The sequence below is a fragment of the Myotis myotis genome, unplaced genomic scaffold (assembly GCF_014108235.1).
Source record: "Myotis myotis isolate mMyoMyo1 unplaced genomic scaffold, mMyoMyo1.p scaffold_m19_p_3, whole genome shotgun sequence".
Taxonomy (NCBI): domain Eukaryota; kingdom Metazoa; phylum Chordata; class Mammalia; order Chiroptera; family Vespertilionidae; genus Myotis; species Myotis myotis.
The window spans coordinates 158542047-158565180 of NW_023416335.1; the positions used below are offsets into that span (position 1 = coordinate 158542047).

The 23134-nt window shown below is 39.3% G+C and overlaps 1 protein-coding gene and 1 pseudogene across 4 annotated transcripts in view; both read left to right on the forward strand.

Annotated features, from left to right (window-relative positions):
• Positions 1-23134, forward strand: part of LOC118651443 (SAP domain containing ribonucleoprotein) — a 64220-nt gene that overhangs the window by 15326 nt on the left and 25760 nt on the right. Inside the window, exons 3-10 of one of the 4 annotated variants that reach the window (XM_036300614.1) lie at positions 2402-2448; positions 2675-2742; positions 9275-9326; positions 10124-10197; positions 10623-10651; positions 13624-13649; positions 15776-15844; positions 16488-16605. In XM_036300614.1, the coding sequence (XP_036156507.1) occupies positions 2402-2448; positions 2675-2742; positions 9275-9326; positions 10124-10197; positions 10623-10651; positions 13624-13649; positions 15776-15844; positions 16488-16553 (431 nt within the window). In that variant the 3' untranslated portion in view covers positions 16554-16605. Of the gene's footprint in view, positions 1-2401; positions 2449-2674; positions 2743-9274; positions 9327-10123; positions 10198-10622; positions 10652-13623; positions 13650-15775; positions 15845-16298; positions 16365-16487; positions 16606-23134 lie in introns of those variants that run through there. The other 3 variants (XM_036300616.1, XM_036300613.1, XM_036300615.1) reach the window with 3 other exon arrangements.
• Positions 13781-15769, forward strand: LOC118649700 (annotated as a pseudogene).

Genomic DNA, 23134 nt, shown 5'->3' on the forward strand with positions numbered 1-23134 from the left:
GCTGCTTCCTGCACGTCCCACCCAGGATTGAACAGTGACCTCCTGGTCGACACTCAACCACTGAGCCTTGCTGGCCAGGCAGTACTGTGTTGTTTTAAAGATGTGTTTGTTTGGCTTATGGCTGTGTTGTCATCTAGTCTATTAATTCTAATTTCTATATAAAATCTACCACATTTTAATTCACCCAGTGATAGACACCTCTGTTGCCCCCTGAACTACTACTTTCATGTTCCTTCATATTCCTTTGTAAGAGTCTTTCTGGGTTATATACCCAGGAATGGGTTGCTAATTAATATATATTTATGATGTATACTTAATATGACTAAGCACTGCCAAATTACTTTCCAGAATTGCTCTGTATATCTATAGAGTGCGTGATGGTTCTTGTATAGCTTTCACAGACCTAAACTTGGTGTACTATCTTATCAAGTAGCCTAATTTTTGCTAATCTCCTGGTTGTTTCAGTTTATATTTCTCTAATTATTAAAGAGTTTAAACATTTCTGTGTTCATGGTTCTTTGTGTTTCTCCTTTGTTTATTATTCTTTTAGGATTTATACCATTCATTAGTTAGTTTGCAAGCCATTTCTTTTAAATTCTACTCCCTCTGTCCCATAATAATAGTAGCAGTTGATGAATGTAATTTGTCCCATAATAATAGTAGCAAAAGAAAATAAATATAGAACGCAACATTTATTATAAAAAAACTAGATTAAATTAAACAATAAATTAAAAATAGTACTCCTAATTTTTATTTTGAGTGTTCAGATAGTTTCTGGATTTTTCAATAATTTCGTTACTGCATTTTAAATTTGTAGGTAGGATCCGTTGGCTGCAAAGCTTTGCTTTCCCAACGTGCGTGAGCTTAAAATTATTGGAGCCATCGTTCTTCATTGCTTCCAGCATAACTTGTTGAAGTGACAGAAACGTATCATCCAGTATTTTGGGAGAAATATTATCAAAGGCTAATATGGTGCCTCTTCTGCTAAGAGGAATATGTCTAAGTTTTTCAAGTGTTTCTCCATAATCTTTGCATTTACGTCCACAGTTTTGTTTTTTCAAAGAATCAACATTAGCATAAGATTCTCCTTGACAGTTATTTTCGGAAGCACGTTTCCAAATTCTTGATATGGTCATTCTGTTGCACTTAAATTGTTTTGCAGCTAACGTAATTGCACCTTTCTGCAACTTTTCCTTTTTCTTTTGATGCATCAAGAACTGGACAATCGCAACTCGATCTTTGCTTGAAAACTCTCTTTTTTTCATCTTACTTTTACAATGGGTTGCTATTCAACTGAAATAAAATAATTGATTTCAATCAGCGGATGAAATTAGAAAAATAGTTATAATTTGTAATAATTAGATTAACCTAAAAATTGAAAGATGTGTCAAAACAAATGACAGACGTCATGAAACATTGATTTTGATTGAAAGCTTCGCAATTTTGCGCTACAACATAATTTACAGCTATATTCGCCAATAATTCCCATTTAAATACTCACTTGCTACTATTATTATGGGACAGAAGGAGTAGTAACTATTCCCTTGTTGGTTTTAGACTAATATCTTCTTTGTCATTTGTTTCCTTTTCCATGGTGTTTTTCCTTAGTTTTAAAAAAAATCTGCAATTTTTTTTCATATTACATTAAATAAAATGATTTTAGGGAGCGGGGAGAGAGAGAGGGAGAGAGAGCGATGTGAGAGAGATACATTGATTGGTCTCCTCCCATGTTCCCTGACAGGGAATCGAACCCGCAACTTTCCCGTACACAGGGCGACGATGCTCCAACCAACTGAGCCACACCAGCCAGGGCTTTCTCATACTATTTTTGCTTTTGATTTTTGTGTGTGTGTGTGTGTTTAATATATATATATATTTGTGTTGACTTCAGAGAGGAGGGGAGAGGAAGAGAGAGATAGAAACATCAATGACAAGAGAGAATCATCCATTGGTTGCCTTCTTTATGCCCCCACTGGGGACCAAACCTGTCACCCGGCATGTGCCCTGACCAGGAATCAAAGTGAGACCTCCTGGTTCCTAAGTCGATGCTCAACCACTGAGCAACACTGTCAGGGCTTGCTGCTTCTTTTTTTTTTTTAATTTTAGAAATCTTTCCCTACCACTAAATCTTAAAGGTATTCTCCCATATTACTTAATATTAATATTTAAATTTGATCTCATTACATTTAGTTCTTCAGTTCAGCTGAACTTCAACTTTGTACTAATGTTAGATGGAGAAAACAGTTTTATCTTCTCTGTGGAGCATTTTTACCAGCATTAGTTTTGCCTTCATTATTGAATTGTATTTTGGGAAAGCAAAATGATTATAATTTTAGCCTGAGTGAAGTGATCAATGTGGTTTTGTAGCAGGGCTTGACCTGAATATTTTAATATTCTTTAGCTGAAGAGGAGGCAAATGAAGAAGACGTACTAGGAGATGAAACAGAGGTGAGTTGGAAAGAATAAGGTTGATCACTGACATGATAGTGTGTCGCTACCTTGGCAACATTGCTTAACATCAGTCATTACAGGGCTTAAATACTAACTTGTTAAGGGAGTGTAGTGGGGGAATAAAAATTCTGAAAGACTGGTTCATTTTAGAGTTTTCACATTCTTCTACTGATAGGTTTTTACTCTTGATTTATATTAAATATCCTGTTTCATTTGATTTTAGGAAGAAGAACCAAAGCCCATAGAACTGCCTGTTAAAGAGGAAGAACCCCCTGAAAAAACTGTTGATGTGTAACTATCTCTTTTTATAATTTGAGTACAGAGCGGACAATTCCGGTTTTGGGGGTGGGATAGTAGTGTTTCATTTTGTTTAACTTTTATGTGTTCTTGTTGGCTTTTTCATCTCTCAGTAGATCATACATTTTCAGAAGAGTCTATTTCATTTCAAGTATATGGTCTCAGTGAAGCAAAGTAGTTTGTCTCTGGTTTATGTAATAGGTAATTAGGACCAGGAAGTTTTAAGCTCAAAGTTTAGGTCTTCTAGCCTTTGTTGTATCACCATAATAGATAATTCTCTGTATAGCGAATTATACAAATTCTCTGCATATAAGGAATTTTGTAAAGAAGGAGAGTGCTGAGCAGAGATTTTGCCTCTCAAGTGCACTATTCTCTATACCGTTTTGAATTACAATAGAGGAGGGGAGGACAAAATACTAGAGTGGAAAGTAGATCTTGATTTATTTAAACTATCCCACTATGTTATCTTAAACATTTTTTATTTGGGGCTCTTTCTACAAATGTCTGGCCATCTTATTCTCTAGCACCGTGGTTGGCAAACTGTGGCTCACGAGCCACATGCGGCTCTTTGGCCCCTTGAGTGTGGCTCTTCCTCAGCCTTAGGAGTACCCTAATTAAGTTAATAACAATGTACCTACCTATATAGTTTAAGTTTAAAAAATTTGGCTCTCAAAAGAAGTTTCAATCGTTGTACTGTTGATTTTAGCTCTTGACTAATGAGTTTGCCGACCACTGCTCTAGCATATTAAGAACTGTTGAGTCCCTTTTAGCATTTTTGTTCCTCATAGCTGTGTTAATGCATTTAACTATAAAATGCAATGTATAGACTAATAAAAAGCAAACAAGACATACACACAAGTAGCCCTTGTTTTCACCCCCCATCTGATTTCCTAGAGGTTTTCAGTATATTCTTTTGTAATATATTACATGGTATGTGTATATACGGATACATATGGTTACACACTGTGCATATTGTTGGTTTCTTGATTTTTTTTCACATCTGGAGATCTTTTTTTGGAACAGTTATCTCAGGTAATGCTTCCTTTTTTTTTTTTTTTTAAATCTTTATTGTTAAAAGTATTACATATGTCCTCTTTTTTTCCCCCATCGACCCCTTACAGCTCACCCCATCCATGGGTTATGCATGTATGCATACAAGGTCTTTGGTTGATTACCTCCCACCCACCCACCCTCCTGTGCCTTCACTCTGAGATTCCGCACACTGTTTCATGCTTTCCTGTCTCTGGGTCCACTGTGTTCATCAGTTTATTTTGTTCATTAGATTCCGCATATGAGTGAGATCAGGTGATACTTGTCTTTCTCTGACTTATTTCACTTAGCATGATACTCTCCAGGGCCCTCCAGGCTGTCTCAAAGGGTAAGAGAGTCTTCTTTTTACTGCTGAATAGTATTCCGTGGTATAAATGTACCACAGCTTTTTTATCCACTCATCTACTGAAGGGCATTTGGGTGTTTCCAGATCTTAGCTATTGTAAATTGTGCTGCTATGAACATAGGGGTGCATACATTCTTTCTGATTGGTGTTTCGGGTTTCGTAGGATATATTCCTAGAAGTGGGATCACTGGATCAAATGGCAGTTCCATATTTAATTTTTTGAGGAAACTTCATACTATTTTCCATAATAGCTACACCAGTCTGCATTCCCACCAGCAGTGTACTAGGGTTCCCTTTTCTCCACATCCTTACCAGCACTTGTCATTTGTTGATTTGTTGATGGTAGCCATTCTGAGAAGTGTGAGGTGATACCTCATTGTCATTTTAATTTGCATCTCTCTGATGATTAGTGACTGAGCATTTTTTATATGTCTCTTGGCCTTCTGTAGGTCCTCTTTTGAAAAGTATCTGTTTAGGTCCTTTGTCCATTTTTTAATTGGATTGTCTTCCTTTTGTTAAGTTGTATGAGTTCCTTATATATTTTGGATATTAACTCTTCATCAGATGTATCATTGCCAAATATGTTCTCCCATGCAGTGGACTCCCTTTTCATTTTGTTGATGTTTTCTTTTGCTATGCAAACATTTTTTTATTTTGATGTAGTCCCATTTGTTTATTTTCTCCTTAATTTCCTTTGCCCTAGAAGATGTATCCGTAAACATTGCTACAAGAGATGTCTGAGATTTTTTTTTTTTAATATATTTTATTGATTTTTTACAGAGAGGAAGGGAGAGAGATAGAGAGTTAGAAACATTGATGAGAGAGAAACACCGATCAGCCGCCTCCTGCACATCTCCCCACTGAGGATGTGCCCGCAACCCAGGTACATGCCCTTGACCGGAATCGAACCCGGGACCCTTGAGTCCGCAGGCCGACTCTCTATCCACTGAGCCAAACCGGTTTCGACGAGATGTCTGAGATTTTGCTGCCTATCGTTTCTTCTAGGATTTTTATGGTTTCCCAACTTAAATTTAGGTCTTTTATCCATTTTGAGTTTATTCTTGTATATGTTGTAAGTTGGTGGTCTAGTATCATTTTTTTGCATGTATCTGTCCAATTTTCCCAACACCATTTATTGAAGAGACTCTTTTTTTTTTAAATCACCCCCCCACCCCCACTGTCCTCATCTATAGATGCACGATTTTTGTTCAGTGAAGAGACTCTCTTGACTCCACTGTATGCTCTTGCTTCCTTTGTCAAATATTAATTGAGCATAATGGCTTGGGTCGATTTCTTGGGTCTCTGTTCTTTCTGTTCCATTGATCGATAGGCCTGTTCTTATGCCAGTTCCAGGCTGTTTTGATCATGGTGGCTTTGTAGTATAACTTGATATCTGGTATTGTGATTCCTCCAACTTTGTTCTTCTTTCTCAAGATTGCTATAGCAATTCGGGTTCTTTTTTGGTTCCATATACATTTTTGGAGTATTTGTTCTAGATCTGTGAAATATGCTGTTGATATTTTAATAGGGATTGCATTGAATCTGTTGATTGCTTTGGGTAGTATGGATATTTTAATGATGTTGATTCTACCAATCCATGAACACGGAATATTCTTCCACTTGTTTATATCTTTTTCTATCTCATTTTTCAACATCCTGTAGTTTTCTGAGTACAAGTCTTTTACCTCCTTGGTTAAGTTTATTCCTAAGTATCTTAATTTTTTTTGGTGCAGTGGTAAATGGGGTTGTTTTTTAATTTCTCTTTCTGAGAATTCATTATTGGTATATAAAAAAAGCCATCAATTTTTGGGTGTTGATCTTGTTTTTGCTACATTGCCAAATTCATTTATTAAATCTAGTCATTTTTTTAAAAATATATTTTATTGATTTTTTACAGAGAGGAAGGGAGAGGGATAGAGAGTTAGAAACATCAATGAGAGAGAAACATAGATCAGCTGCCCCCTGCACACTCCCTACTGGGGATGTGCCCACAACCAAGGTACATGCCCTTGACTGTAATCGAACCTGGGACCCTTGAGTCCACAGGCTGACACTCTATCCACTCAGCCAAACCGGTTAGGGCAATCTAGTCATTTTTTGGTGGAGTCCTTAGGATTTTCTATGTACAATATCATGTCATCTGTGAATAATTAGAGTTTTACTTCCTCCTTTCCAGATTTAGTAGTTATCAGCTTAGAGCAGTGATGGTGAACCTATGACACGCCTGTCAGAGGTGACACACGAACTCATTTTTTTGGTTGATTTTTCTTTGTTAAATGGCATTTAAATATATAAAATAAATATCAAAAATATAAGTCTTTGTTTTACTATGGTTGCAACTGTCAAAAAATTCCTGTATGTGACACGGCACCAGAGTTAAGTTAGGGTTTTTCAAAATGCTGACACGCCGAGCTCAAAAGGTTCGCCATCACTGGCTTAGTGTCTTATTCTTTCTAGCAACTAATAGTATTCCATTCCAGGGATAAACAGTAATTTCATTGGTCTCCTGTTGATGGACATTGAGATTATTCATACTAGCAGAAAATGCAGTGCTACATGTCCTTATGCAGTGTTTTTATACTTATGCAAATATGTTCATAGGATATATCTCTGGAGTTGCTGCATTACAGGGGATGTGCATGTAATGTTTTATTAGATTTTGTCAAATATTACTGCTTTGAAAACCTTTTAGTTATCTTCCATCATAGGGGCTTGTGTTTAGATATAATGTTTTTTATTTTTTTTAAATATATTTTATTGAGTTTTTACAGAGAGGAAGGGAGAGGGATAGAGAGTCTGAAACATCGATCAGCTGCCTCCTGCAAACCCCCTACTGGGGATGTGCCTGCAACCAAGGTACATGCCCTTGACCGGAATCAAACCTGGGACCCTTTAGTCCGCAGGCCGACGCTTTATCCACGGAGCCAAACCCGTTAGGGCTAGATATAATGTTTTAAGAAAATGTTTTATGGGATAGCTTTAAAATTGAGATGTTTTTGGGACTTCTGGGCAAGAAGCAATATCAGGTAAATACAGTGATAATTGGCTTGTGTGGTTTAAAAATAATGAAATTTGGACCTGGTCGATGTGGCTCGGTTGGACATCATCCCCGCACCAAAAGGTTACCTGTTTGACTCCCTGTCACGGCACATACACAGGTTGTGGGCTCTGTCCCCAATAAGGGGATAGGGAACATGCAGACGGCAGCTGATCAGTGTTTCGCACTCTCTCTCTCAAAAAGAAAAAAAATCAATAATAAATATTTTGAAAAGTGAAGTTTGAAAATTTGTAAAAGTTCATTATTCTTAGGACATGTAAAATGTATAATTTGTTTAAAGGGTTTTAATTTTATTAATAATTTCTAAACAGGGAAATTGTATGTGTGGGATGGTGGTGATTTGGCTTTTTGGAGGGAAGTAATGGTTAGACTAAACTATGTATAGTACATGCCCGGCTGGCATGGCTCAGTGGTTGAGCGTCCACCTACGAACCAGGCAGTCACGGTTCAATTCCTGGTCAGGGCACAAGCCCTGGTTTTGGGCTTGGCCCCCTACTAGGGGGTCATGCAGGAGGCAGCCAGTCAATGATTTTCTCTCATTATTGATGTTTCTCTCTCTCTCTCCTCCTTTCCTCCTTGAAATCAATAAAAATATATATTTTTAAAAATATGTACAGTTCAGAGAAGGTCTGAGTCCCTATAGTTTAGACAGTGGTATGTGACTGTGTGTCAAAAATTTCTCAATGAAGAGACGAAATTTCCCATGAGTCCCAGAATGTGATGTGTTTTTATTGCTTGTGATTAAATGCACCTGAGGGGGTTAGAATGGAACAGAAGGAGGGTTCCTCTTTGAGGTTCCATTTCTGCTATGAGGTGAACTGCAGTGATTGTGCTTTAAGACAGGAATGTGAAGAAAGTCATTAGCTTGGGGTTGGTGGAGAGGACTGCTTTCTTAATGGCATTGGACTTGAAGAAAAACATAACTTCAGTGTCCCTTTTTGCCTGAACAAGACAGGGAAGGAAGAGTGACCAGGAGTTGGGAAGAATTCAAAAATTTCTTTACAAGTCAGAATATTTAGGGCTAATTTAGCTCCCTTGAACATTCAATAGGAGACCCCCTTACTTCATCTTTGGTTTGATAGTCTCCAAAAATATTCCTCTTTCTAGTTTGATGTTTTTTTCTTTTTTCATAGTCAAGTCAGTTCAATATTGTAGGACTTAGTTATGGTCAACAGGGGGCACCTATTGCTTATATGTCAGTTCAGGGACCTCCAACAAAAGGATGTAGGAGAGAGTAAGTTCCTGTTCCAGAATTGCTTCCTCTGAAAATGCCATTAAACCATTACTACCTTTCAGGGCATCAAATGGGAAAAGTGTCTGGGATATTGGAACAAAAGCCGCCCATGTCTCTAAATGAGGGACCTTAATGAGACTGGTTATGACCCACAGTTTTATGGGAGTCGTTTGGTGGAAGGTTAATTCCCTTCCATTTATCCTGGGTACTTCCGAACTTTGTCTACCGCCCCTGTGGTCCTCCTCTTTTGTTTTCTCTTAGCCTTTTGACTAGTAACTTACCTTGTTTTCCTAATTCAAACTCCCCTTAGCCTTTTTTCTTCCCACTCCTTTTGGCATTTTTATTTGTCCCATTTTGACTGTTTCAGCTGAAACTACAGTCCCCATGGGAAATATAAGGGATTTGTAAAAGAAACCAGAGCTTGTAGAGCACACATTAATTGTTTCTGTGATGAAAATTGAGAGCTGATATTTAAATGAGGGTTAGAGGACTAGATAGAGTCCAGAAGTAAATTTAAAAGTTCCTAAAAGTAAATAAAATGGTTTCCCATATCCTTTGAGTATTTCCCTTCAGCCCAATATATATATCCAGACTTCTTTCCTGATAACTTTCTTATACTTTAGCAAAGTAGCTTAGTCTGTTATTTGAACTCTTATCAATAGATGACAGTTCAAGGAATTGAAGTTCTAATGCGTTTTAAGGTTTTTTGGGTTAAGAAGGGGTGGTAGAGAGATATGGGACAGAAGACATGATTTAGGTAAATTCTTATACAATTCTAAAGTTTTGGTTTAGAATGTCAGTTTTCTCATTTTAAAAAACTCTTTTCCTCTTTTTCCAGGGCAGCGGAAAAGAAAGTAGTAAAAATTACATCTGAAATACCACAGACTGAGGTAGGTATTCTCCCTGGGAGAAGAGCAGGCCCTCTATACATATATCTTCCTATTTCTTACCCTTTATTCTATCTGTATTATCACTTTAAAAATTTTTCCACCAACTGCACTTGAGAAAATATTTCGGCTGGCATAGTCATCGTTGAAACCATAGTCTTTTTGTATATAACACTGTACCTGTGGTCTTAGTGGTATTTCTCTTTAGGATGTTTACAAGCTAGGATTGGAGCTTGGGAGAATTGTACCTTGGGAGAGATGAAAAGTAACAAGGGAAGATATCACCCTTAAGTTATAACTCACTAGCTGGTGAGATTGAAATTTCTGTGGGATTCTGTCTTAAAAACTCTGAAACTAGGTTCCAGTCGAGATCTGTGTTCTTTTATATACCCTTAAAGTAAAGGTGACATAGGATATACTGCCTCATTTCTAACTGAAAGCGTACCATCACTGTTGGAACCAAGTTGTTCCTTTGATCCCTTTTCAAAGGTCAACTAGACACAGCTTTTTTTCTTCTTGACTTCATGCAGATTGTGGGTTTTGTTTTATTTCTTTAGTTTTTGAGGATGTGAATGTAATAATAGTCTTTTTGTGTTTGCTTTCTGGAAATGGCTATTGACTTAAGCGCTCAGATGGATATAACCTGATATCCTCTAAGATTGTCAGTATTCTCAGTTTAGATTTTAAGAAATTATTCCTCATGTTCTAAAGATAAACTTCTAAACAAAACTTTTCTCTTAAGAGAAGAAAACCAGAAATTAAATTTTTCTTTTCCCCTTCTTTTGTCCATTATCACTTAGAGAATGCAGAAGAGAGCTGAAAGATTCAATGTACCTGTGAGCTTGGAGAGTAAGAAAGCTGCCCGGGCAGCTAGGTGAGTGTCCCCCGCCTTTTGGACCTGAGATAATGATAGTATGAAGGTGAGGGGCTATGATTTTAAATATAATTGTTGACTTTAATGAGGATATAGGCCTTGGTGAAAAGAAGCTTTTTTGGCTCTATTCAGAACTCTGTTGATTTGGATATAGTAGCTATAGATAGGTTTTATTATTGAGCAGGGTTTTTGTAATAGGTAAAAGTCAGGAACTGACTAATACTTCTGATAAGGCTTCCTTTTAGCTTATTATTTGGACTCTTGGTGAGAAAAAGAGTAAACGGAACTTCTTTCATGGGGTTGTTAGAATTGGCTAATGATTGCAAGGCTTGAGATCACAAGCAAGAAGTGCCATATGTACACTTGACACGGAGACCAGGAGTGTGAACAGCTCCCTAAAATTTAGCTTGTTTTTCTTTCTACAGATTTGGAATTTCTTCAGTTCCCTCAAAAGGTAAGCATACAGAAACTTTTCTGAGAAAGTTATCTCTATATTCTTACTTTTCTGGCACACAGATTTTATTTCTCCAAGTGAAGGTAAACTTACTAGCTTTAGAAGCCTTTGAGAAGTTGTAACATTTACCTCTTTGCTTTAGGTAAAACTATACGTAAGCCTTCCTGGGCAATTTAGAGAAGATACTGAAGAGAATAGGAAGAAGTACCAACATTTGTTTTTTCTTTTCTTGGACATTTTCAGAGAAGTTTCTAGTACCTCACTTACTCATTCTGTTGTCTCAAATCAGTATATAATTATTATGTATCTGTCTATTGTTATTCTGCCTCGTGTAGTGGTAAAGGGAAAGAGTCTTTTTTACCTCAACAATCTTACTTCTAGGAATTTACAAGGAAATAATCTTGGATATACTTAAAGATTTAGCCACAAAGTTTATCATGCATTATTTGTAGTGATCAGTAACTGGAAGCAGTGTAATATACAATAGGGAATTGGTTAAATAAATTTGTACCATGGTATAGTAGAAGGCCATGCAGATGTTAAAAATGGTATTGAAGAATATTTATTAGGAAGATATTAAGTGAAAAAAGAATGTTATAAAATTTGCAGTAGATTGTCATTTCCTAGTGCACGTATGGCTAGGAAATAAAGGAAATATACTAAATTGTTAATACTCATTATCTCTGGTAGAATTTTGAGTGACTAAATCTTGTCTGTTTTTAAAATTTCTACAATGAAAAAAATTTCTACAGTGAATATGCATTTTGTAATAAATTAGGAAATAAAGGTTACTGGTTTTTTTAAATATATATATATATATATTTTTTTTTTTTGATTGATTTCAGAGAGGAAGGGAGAGGGAAAGAGAGATAGAAACATCAGTGATGAGGAAGAATCATTGATCAGCTGCCTCCTGCACACCCCACACTGGAGATCAAGCCCATAACCCCAGGCATGTGCCCTTGACCAGAATCGAACCCGAGACCCTTCAGTCTGCAGGCCGACGCTCTATCCATTGAACCAAACCAGCTAGGGCAGGTTATTGTTTTTTAAAAGGACATAATCCCTGTAAAATTTAAATGTTTTTTCCTAATCCAATCCGGTCTTCCTAGTGACTTGTTTGTAGTTTCAAGTGTGTTAAGAAAATATCCTCTAAAGATCTTATATTGCTGTGCTTTCTAAAAGACCAGAAAAATTCTGGCCACTATCAGTATGTGTTTTAGAAATAAGTTATTTTCTAGCTTTTAGTTATGTCAAGAGAGAGATAATAGGATTGATGATAGTACAACAAAATTATTTAAGACATTAGGTGGTGCAATTTGAAGAAAGAACAAAAGTTAAGATGAATACAGTCTGAAAAGTAAACCTGATCAGTAAAAATAATGTATAGATAACATTTACAGTGTTACCGTAACTCTGACATCCTAGAATTACAGAGTAGCTCTAAAGAACAGAACAGCCTGGCTGGTATTGCTCACTGGTTAAGTGTTGACCCATGAACCAGGAGGTCACCAGTTCGAGGTCACCGGTTTGATTTCTGGTCAGGGCACTGCCCAGTTCTGGGCATGCAGGAGGCAGCCATCGATGTTTTTCTCTCATCAATGTTTCTGTCTCTCTACCCTCTCCCTTTCTCTCTCTCTAAAAAAATCAATTAAAATGTTTGAACAGAACATTTGAAAGGAGTTTTAGTGTTATGAGTGAGAACATAAAAACATCTAAGAGTTCCTAGCACATGGGTTATGGTAAAAGTTGAATCCATACATAAATGCTTACATTGGAGAGTTACAGAACCAATGACAAAATTGAGATTGCTTAAAATAAAATTCTGAAAAGTTTTAAGTCAGTAATTATTCACTAGATTAGGTTTGATCCTATAGACCAGTTTACTACTTGCTTCTTAGTGATAATTTCCAGACAGAACATTATCTTAAAGAGGCCATAATTTTGCCCAGCTGGTGTGGTTCAGTGGTTGAGTGTCAACCTATGAACCGGGAGGTCCCAGGAGGTCATGATTCCATTCCTGGTCAGGGCACATGCCCACATTGTGGGCTCCATCCCCAGCGTGGCATGCAGGAAGTAGCCAATGAATGATTCTCTCTCATCATTGATGTTTCTACCTCTCCCTCTCCCTTCCTCTCTGAAATCAATAAGAAAGTTTATTTTTTAAAAAGAGGCCATAATTTTAACTCATGATAATAGCTCTGCTCTTTTTTCCAGATATGAATTTCTTTCTCATTTTTTAACAGCTTTATTGAGATATAATTCATATACCATACAATTCATCCATTTAAAATATATAATTTATTGGTTTCTTTATATTCACAGGGTTGTGCAGCTATCATCACAGTCTAATTTTAGGACATATCAATCACCCAAAAACAAAACCCTGTACTCATTATCAGTTGTTTCCCATCCTGTCCCCCTAAGCAACCACTGATTTTTTCTTATGTATATATAAATTTTCCTTCATATAAGTGGAATCATATAATTTGTGGTTATTTGTGACTGAATTCTTTCACTTAGCATAATGTATTCAGATGTTGTAGCATTTATCAGAACTTCATTTCTTTTGTTGGGTAATATTCCATTGTGTGGATATACCATATTTTATCTAACCGTTCATCAGTTGATGAACATTTGGGTTGTTTTCACACTTTGGCTACTATGGATAATGTTGCTGTGAACATTCATATACAAGTTTTTGTATAGATAAATGTTTTCATGTCTTTTGTGTATATACCTAGGCATGGAATTGCTGAATCATATGGTAAACTATGCTTTAACTTTCTGAGGAACTGCCAAACTGTTTCCAAAGTGGCTATACAGATATGATCTCTAGATGCAATCTGCCTTTTACTTCTAATAAAGGAGATTTGTCATATATATTATTTCTATGCTGTCTGACTTGATTTGAAGACTATGAGCTTCCTTTATGACTTTTTAAAATATTAAATAAAACTCTCTTTTTTTAGGCCTGTCATCTGACACCAAGCCTATGGTAAGAAATCTTATTTTATACCTTGAGAGCTAAAACTTAACTCTATCCAGTTAGTATAAAAGTTAGAGAGACTTCTCCTCCCCAGGTCAAAGGAAACTGAGGTCATATGAGCTTGGTAACTGTTTTCAGTAATGTTTGATGTCCTGAATAAAGAGAATTGTTAGAGGTACCGAGAGGTCAGGAAAATTTCCATGTCTTCAAAAATACTATAGACATCCCCTTTCCTACCACTCCTCTTGAACAAATGAATAGATTTTGTTAGAGGACAGCCCATGTAACTCTTTGTTTTATGGTACTGCAGTTTTAGGCCTTGTCCAGTGGCTTTGATAATGTCTAATTCTTAATTACCACAAGAAAATCTGTGAAAGCAACTTAATGAGTTCTATTTATAGATACTGGTATTTTTCAACACTCCTAGTAAATGTAAAATCAGAATAAAGACTAGTAGAATAAGACACTTCTGGGCCATTGTGACTAGTAGGCATGATTAGAAAATGAAAATAAGTGATGTGGTGAAATATGTTCAGTTTGTCCTTAGCTCAGTTGGTTGGAGTGTCGTCCTGTACACAGAAAGGTCCAAGTTTGATTCCCGGTCAGGGCACATATCCAAGTTGCCGGTTCAATCCCTGGTTGGCATGTACGGGAGGCAACCAGTTGATGTTTCTTTCTCACATTGATGTTTCTTTCTCTCTGTCTCCCGTTTCCTCTCTCTAAAATCAATAAAAACATATCCTCGGGTGAGGATTTAAAATATGATAATAATAAAAATAAATAAAATTTTAAAGGTCAGTGTTTACTATAAAAAAAGAAATATGTTCAGCTTTATGGAATTCTGCTTTTGTGGTTACAGTTCATTATTTTTAGTGGTAGTAGTAATGAAAATTTTCCAAGTACTTTTACCGGTGTGTCCACATACATGAGTATTGCTCAGGCTTCAGAAGAGGCTTGGCTGCAGTGTCCTTTTCTGTGGCAAAAAGAAGGTTGGGTTAGACCCCAGTGAGACCAATGAAATCGCCATTGCCAACTCCCATCAGCAGATCTGGAAGTTGATCAAAGATGGACTGATGATCTGGAAGCCTGTGATTGTCCATTCCCCAAGCTTGATCCCTGAAAAACACCTTGGCCTGCAAGAAGGGCAGGCATATGGCTGAGGTAAACCAAAGGGTACTGCCAGTGCTTGAATGGCTGAGAAGGTAGCCTGGATGAGGAGGATGAGAATTCTTTTCCAGATGCTTAGAAGATACTGTGAATCTAAGAAGATTGTCCACCACATGTATCACAGCCTGTGCCTGAAAGTGAGAGGTAACATGTTCAGAAACAAGCGGATTCTTATGGAACACATTCATGAGCTGAAGGAAGGCAGACGAGACTCAGCAAACTTCTGGCTGACCAGGCTGAGGCCCACAGGTCTAAGACCAAGGAAGCACGCAAGCTCCATGAAGAATGGCTCCAGGCCAAGAGGGAGAAAATCATCAAGACTCTGTCCAAGGGGGAATAGATAAAGAAATATCCACCTCTCTTACCTGTACATAGTGGCCTCAGCAATTACATGCATTAATCATTCAAAATATCCTTCCTCTACCTAAAAAGAAAGAAAATGTCCTAAATATGCCTATGATAATCTTGATATATCAAGGCTTCCAAGAAAATTGAGTAGGGTACTGGTGGTAGATTTGTCTTCTGAAGAAAGTACAAGTGCAGTGATGATATCTTTTTATTAAGAGATAGAGTTAAGAACTATTTGCAGAGACTATAGGAATTAATGATTTTGGACTGTGAATGAAGGACTTGTTAGGAGGTGATGATTTAGACATTTGTTTGCTTTTTCAAGCAGTGTTTGTCCTACTTTGATCTTAAACCCTCATGAGGTTCTTGCCACCTTTGATGAATGAAGGTGGTAGGGCCGACTCTGTCACTGCATTCCAAAAGAAGCCTTTTAATAATTAGTGGCATGGATGGGTGCTGCTTTCTGTCCTAATTTGGCACATAGATTATCTTTGATGTTGTAGGCTTATTTAACTCTTATCATTGGATCATAGTTTCTGCCTTCTGTATTTTCTGTTTTGGTTTTTTAAAATATAGGTTGGTTTTTTGTTGGTGTTTGTTTTCCCCCATTGTTTTTGTAGGTTAACCTGGACAAGCTAAAGGAAAGAGCTCAAAGATTTGGTTTGAATGTTTCTTCAATCTCCAGAAAGGTAAAGTACTGCTTTTGCAATGTTAGAACAGCTTAGGGACTACCAGGTTAAGAATGTAACACTTTGTTTCACATAGTCCTTTGGCTCTCATCTCCTCTCACTGACTACTGATTGTATTACAGAAATTGTTTCACAAAGCTAATTGGTTCCCCCCACCCAGATTGTTTTCATAACTTCTACTTAGGCTGTTTGAGCATGCTCTGTATTTCTCTTGGTTGTCGAAAAAAAAATTTTTTTAAATTATTATTTCCCATTTGAGCATGGAAATATTGAGCTCTTTGGAAATTCATAGGAAAAAATTGACCTGACTGGTTACTGGTTATATTTTTGCTCAGGAAAAAAACTGAACACTAAGAAGTAAACACTTGTACCTGCAGTGGGAGGAGTGGGGGAGAACGACTCATAATCTTGCTTACAGCTATGTTTCATCTTCCCTTCCTTTTGTGTTTACCAGAAATACAACATCAGCTCTGTGCTCAGTTTGATGCTGAAACCATAGGTGTTCAATAGGAGTATTTGCTGGTTTGTGTGAAATTTTTACAATTTGGGAGTCGAGAGAAAGGCAGAGTATGTGATTCTTAAACCACGTGCAGCTTAATTGGGAAGAATTATTATAAACCCAAAGTCATTTGTGTTTTGCTAGATGGCCAAGGGAAAGGATGCTTTGGATGTGTGGCCCTGGATCTCATCTATCTCCTTTCGTATATGACGGTTAGGTGTCTGAGAATCTCAGCAATAACTTCACTCTTCTAAGGAATTATGTATGTTCGTATGTTCCATCAAAATGAATTAAATTGAACATTGTACCTCCTACTACTCGGCTCACATGGACACATTCCTGAGAGGAATTTGTCCCTCACATACACTGTCTGCCTGAGTTGTTTTGTGTGTGTGTGTGTGTGTGTGTGTGTGTGTGTGTGTTTTATTGATTTCCGAGAGGAAGGGAGAGGGGGAGAGAGATAGAAACATCAATCATGAGAGAGAATTCTTGATTGGCTCTGCCTCCTGCGTGCCCCTTACTGGGGATCAAGCCTGCAACCCAGGCATGTGCCCTGACCCAGAATTGAACTGTGACCTCCTGGTTCATAGGTCAACACTCAATCACTGAGCCACACTGGCCAGGCCACCTGAGTTATTTTGATAGTGTTTCAATTCAGGGACATCAGCTTTTCTTTTCCTTTCCCTATAATCTTTCTCCATATTTGACCTGATTTTGCCAGTCCATGAGTAGAACATGAAGGAGATACCTTAGTTGATTTTGTGACTTTGAGCAAAATATTAAACTTATTTGATCCTCATCTATAAAAATGGGAGTAATGCCCTGGCCAGTATCTCAATGGTTAGAGCGCCAGCCCATTCACTGAAGGGTTGCTGGTTCAATTCCCAGTCAAGGGCATGTACCTGGGTTGCAGGTTCAATCCCCTGCCTGGTTGGGGCATATGCAGGAGGCAACCAGGCAACCAATCGATGTATCTCTCCCACATTGATGTTTCGTCTCTTTCCTCCTCCTCCCCCTCCCCCTCTCCCTCCTCCCCCTCCCCCTCCCTCTGCTGTGCTGGCAGCCAGCAGCCTGGCTTGTGGCTGAGCAGAGCTCCCCCTGTGGGAGTGCACTGACCACCAGGGGGAAGCTCCTGCATTGAGCTTCTGCCCCCTGGTGGTAAATGTGTGTCATAGTGACCAGTCATTCCCAGTCTTTCTGCTGTTTGGGTCAATTTGCATATTACCCTTTTATTATATAGGACTAGAGACCTGGGGCACAAAAATTTGTGCACTTGCGGGGGAGGGGGGTCCCTCAGCCCGGCCTGTGCCCTCTCGCAATCTGGGACCCCTCGGGAGATAACGACCTGCTGGCTTAGGCCTGCTCCCGGGTGGCAGAGGGCAGGCCCAATCCCTAGGTGCAGCCCCTGGTCGGGCTCAGAGCAGGGCCGATTGGGGAGTTGGGGCGCCGCCCCTTGTCATGCACAGAGCAGGGCAGATCAGGACGTTGCGATGCCACCCCCTGTCACACTCAGGGTAGGATCACTTGGGGAGGTTGTGGCGCCACCCCCTGTCACGCACAGAGCAGGGCCAATCAGGGGGTTGGGGCACTGCCCCCTGTCACTCACAGAGCAGGGCCCATCAGGGGGTTGGGGAGCTCCCCCCTGTCACTCACAGAGTAGGGCCAATAGGGAGTTGGGGCACCGCCCCCTGTCACACACAGAGCAGGGCCGATCAGGGGGTTGGGGCGCTGCCACTGTCACACTCAGGGCAGGGCCGATGGGGGGGTTATGGCTCTACCCCATCACACACAGAACAGAGCCCGTTGGGGGGGGGGGGGTTGGGGCGCCGCACCCTGTCACACACAGAGCAGGGCTGATCAGGGGGTTGGGGCGCCACACGCTGTCACACACAGAGCTGCAGGGCGATCAGGGGGTTGGGGAGCTCCTCCCTATCAGGCACAGAGCAGGGCCAATCAGGGGGCTGGGGCGCCGCCCACTGTCACACAGAGCAGGGCCCTTGGGGGGGGGTTGGGGCGCCGCACCCTGTCACACACAGAGCCACAGGGCGATCAGGGGGTTGGGGAGCTCCTCCCTATCAGGCACAGAGCAGGGCTGATCAGGGGTTTGGGGTGCCTTCCCCTGTCAGGAACAGAGCAGGGCAGATAGGGAGGTTGTGGCCCCGCCCCCTGTCACACACAGAGCCGCAGGGCGATCAGGGGGTTTGGGCGCTGCCCCCTGACACGCTGATCCCGGTGCCAGGAGGCTTAGCGGGTCCGCTGATCCTGGTGCTGGGAGGCATATTACCCTTTTACTATATAGGATAGAGGTCTGGTGCACCGGTGGGGGCCGGCTGGTGTGCCCTGTAGGGTGTCCTGGATCAGGGTGGGGGTCCCCACTGGGGTGCCTGGCCAGCCTGGGTGAGGGACTGAGGGCTGTTTGCAGCTGGTCACACACCCTTCAGGGTGTGGGTCCCCACTGGGGTGCCTGGCCAGCCTGGGTGAGGGGATGATGGCTATTTGCAGCTGGTCACACACCCTTCAGGGTGGGGGACCCCCACTGGGGTGCCTGGCCAGTCTGGGTGAGGGGCTGAGGGTTGTTTTCAGGCTGGCGGGTACTGAAGCTCCCAACTGCTCCTTTTTTTCTTTTTTTCTTATTCTGGGCCAGCTTTAGCTCTGACTCCAGCTCTGAGGCCTCTGCTGCTGAAAGCAGGTATCTGGTTTGTTTGTGTTCTCTAATCGAAACACTGTATCAACTCCAGCTCTGAGATCCCGGCTGCTGAAAGCAGGTTTCTGGGGTTTTGTTTAGCTTCTATATTTGTAACTATGTTTCAAACTGCAAGCTCAGAGGCCGGCAAGGCAGGCGGGGAACGTTGGTTTCCTTCGTCACTGAAGCAAGCAAGCCTCATGTTAGTTTCAAGCTGCCTGGCTGCCGGCCGCCATCTTGGCTGGCAATTAATTTGCATATCGCCCTGATTAGCCAATGGGAAGGGTAGCGGATGTACGCTAATTACCATGTTTCTCTTTTATTAGATAGGATAATGGTAATTGGCAGAACTCTGACTATATGAGCTCTGTTCTCTAAGCACATTCATTGTCACACATATGTTCTAGAGTAGTATTTCTCTCAAGTTCTGTGGCAAACTAGCCATTTTTTTTTCCTTGACCAGGAATCAAAACCTCAACCCTTTTGTGTGTGGGGTGGTGTTCCAACCACTAAACTACCAGCCCAGGCAAAGACTAGCTTTTTTAAATTTCTAGTTTATTGCAGAGTGGTACTTTTGTAAAATACAATAAAATTAAAATGTCACAGCAATGTTAAATTACTCTAGAAGTTTCTAAACACTCCCAATTTCTGGATTTAACTGCAGAGTGGTAACAAACAGTTTGGGGACCAGCACCAGGAGGCAGATCACATTTTGAATAGCACTGTACTAGAGTATATGATTTTTCCCAGATACCACTTTGCTTGGAGGTTTGTAACTTTTTTAGATGTCTTCTTTGAGTATAAGTTCCATATACATTGATCATAAATCCTGGTTTTCATAGTCATCCTCATTTTAACAGTTTGCTCTAATTTTCCTCATAAACCACTAAAATGACCTAGGAAATGTTGATATTTTGCTGTCTAGACTGCTACTGCCCAGTAGAACTTTTTGTGGTGATAGAAATAGTCTATAGAATATTGTTCTATTTAATAACCTGTTATCTAATATAGTAATGATTAGCAATATGTGGTTAGTGACCACTTGAAATGTAGCTAGTGTAACTGAGGAACTGAATTTTTAATTGAATAGCCACATGTGTATTAAACTACTCAAGCCTAGTTTATGTCTCCCACACAGCTTTTATACTTGGAAGTAGCATAGAACTCCTTTATCAGACCACATAAATTGAATTCCTGTTTTTGTAGCCCAGAATTTTTCGGTACTTGTAGAATATAAACAGTTTCATTTTTAATTATTTATTTATTTATTTTAAAATATATTTTTATTGATTTTTCACAGAGAGGAAGGGAGAGAGATAGAGTTAGAAACATCGATGAGAGAGAAACATCGATCAGCTGCCTCCTGCACATCCCCCACCAGGGATGTGCCCGCAACCCAGGTACATGCCCTTGACCGGAATCGAACCCGGGACCTCTCAGTCCGCAGGCTGACGCTCTATCCACTGAGCCAAACCGGTTTCGGCAATTTTTAATTATTTTTTAAATATATTTTTATTGACTTCAGAGAGAGAGTTAGAAATATCAATGATGAGAGAGGATCATTGATTAGCTGCAAGTAACTTGTTTCCTAGAACCTAGTGTCCTATATCCAAAGCCTGAAATTGCAAACTGGATATATTCTCAGTGACAATTGCCTGTTTCAGTCTTATGTATAACTGTTCTTTATCACCAGAGCTGATTTTCTACCTAGTATTTGGTTGGTTGGCCAAGGTAGTGACATGATTAGGTTTATTTTTATGGAACAGCCAGATCAGCATTCTGTCCACCTTATTTTGGGGTCCTGGATTCTAGTATAACATCCTCCTACGTAATTTAGACACCTGCTTTAAGTTTTACGGTTCTTTAGGCACAGATCTCATTCATGTAGAGATGATGCCAATACTGGTAAGTTAGGAGATGGTGTGGAGATGCCTCTTCTTCATCCTAATATCCTAAAAAGTACAATGAGAAACCCACCTCCTGTCATCTCCATTGCACAGGGTTTGTGTTTACTTGATCCAGGTTAAGACTCCAATTGCTTGCTTATTTCTCTTCAGTAGATTTTGCTGCATATATAATAAGTATATATTTATTATATATGATAAAGAGGGAAAGTGTGTGAGAGGAAGTGAACCATGGATTAATAGTATTAATGGCTGATTTCTTTTTTAACTGTCATAATCTGATCATATTTTAGATTTATAGCTTGACCATATTATAAAATTGAGGGCACTGAATCTCAGCTATTCTTCCTAGGCTGACTTTTGTATAACTGTTCATATATTCCATTAGTATACTATGCACAAAACCTCTTTTGCCTGCCCAAGAAAGGCCTGTCCATTCATGTTTCTAGCTTAAGTCTCAGTGAATAGAATCCTGTTGGTTTAGGATAATGGGAAGTGACAGGGCAAAGAATGGCACTGGCATTTATAGACATTTTTTACACAGGAGGTTGTAAATTGTCCCTCCAACTCTTTGGGCTATTTGAGGCTAGAATGGCATGCCTTTTCTCATATAAGTCTCATGGTGACTGTGGCTTAGAAACCTCCCACCCTTCAAACAAAACAGAACCCAGATAAATAACCTCTGCCTGATTGGTTCTGATTGATCACCAGCTAGGTTTTTAGTCTTGTGCTCTACTGGTTGTTTTGTTGTTTTCTGTCACTTTGTCATGCCTCCCAAGAAAAATAGTGTTTGGGTTAGTTCTATTGGTGAAGGACAGCAATTGCCTGCCACATAAGAAACTCATCTCTGAAAGGAATGAGAGATGGATAGAAGGAATAGGTGGGAAGCCAGATCAGTTGATATACTAGGTGTACCAGTTAGTAATGGCAGATTTTGTAATCAAAGGAAACACGATAATTTCAAGAGAAACATCAAAAATGCTTTATTCAATGTAATGTCCATCGCTATCTACACATTTTCCCCATCTTTCAGGCAACTTGTGGATACCGTCCCAATAGAACTTTTCTTGTTTTGAGGCAAACCATTCAGAGACCCAATTTTCCACTTCTTCATATGTTTTGAAGTGCTGCTCAGAAAGTGCATGTGTCATCGATCGGAACAAGTGGTAATCTGAAGGAGCAAGGTCTGGTGAATACAGTGTGTGGGTTAATACTTGCAGGCAAGATCTTTTAATGTGTCTTTAACTGGTTTTGAAGTGTGTGATGGTGTGTCATCATGAAACAAAATTACTTTGCCGTGTCTTCTGGCCAATTCTGGTCATTTTACGATTAAAGCATGGTTCAAATTGATTATTTGTTGTCAGTAGCGATTAGTATTAACGGTTTCACCTGGTTTTAGAAGCTCATAGTACACCACACCTTCCTGATCCTACCAAACACAGAGCATTGTCTTCTTTCTGAAGCGATTTGGCCTTGCAGTCAATGTTGATGGTTAACCTGGATCAACCCATGATTTTGTGCGTTTGGGATTCTCAAAATAAATCCACTTTTCATCGCCAGTCACAATTCGATGCAAAAAAGACTTTCGTGCCGTTGAAGCAACATTTTACTGATGACTTTTCAGTTTTCCATTTGTCTTTTGTTCAGTTGATGTGGCACCCGTCTTCCTTCCCTTAAAATCTTTCCCATTGCTTGTAAACGATCGGAAATTGTTTGCTGAGCAATGTTTAATCTTTCTGCAAGTTGTTTTTGAGTTTTACACGCATCTTCATCCAGTAATGCTTGTAATTGTTGGTCTTCAAACTTTTTCAGTTGACCTCGATGTTCTTTGTCTTTCACATCGAAATCATCCCTTTTAAAGCGTTTAAACTTGCGTTCACAAGTATCTTGAGATGGAACATGTTCACCATAAGCTTCCCGAAGTATTCAGTAGCACGTTTCTTCAAAATAAAGTAATGAATTAAAACTTCCCGCACATGCTCTTTTTTTGGCACGAAATTCGACATTTTTAAGCATGAAAATATCTGTTATGTTAACACCTTCAGAAAATTTGACATGAAGTTTTGAAGCTTGCTATCTATACAACAAAATAGCATACATATCAAATTGCATATATAGCAATTTGTGTAACTCCATCTATTGAAAAAAATCCGCATTATTAACCAATACACCTAGTATAGGGTGGGACAGAAGTAGGTTTACAA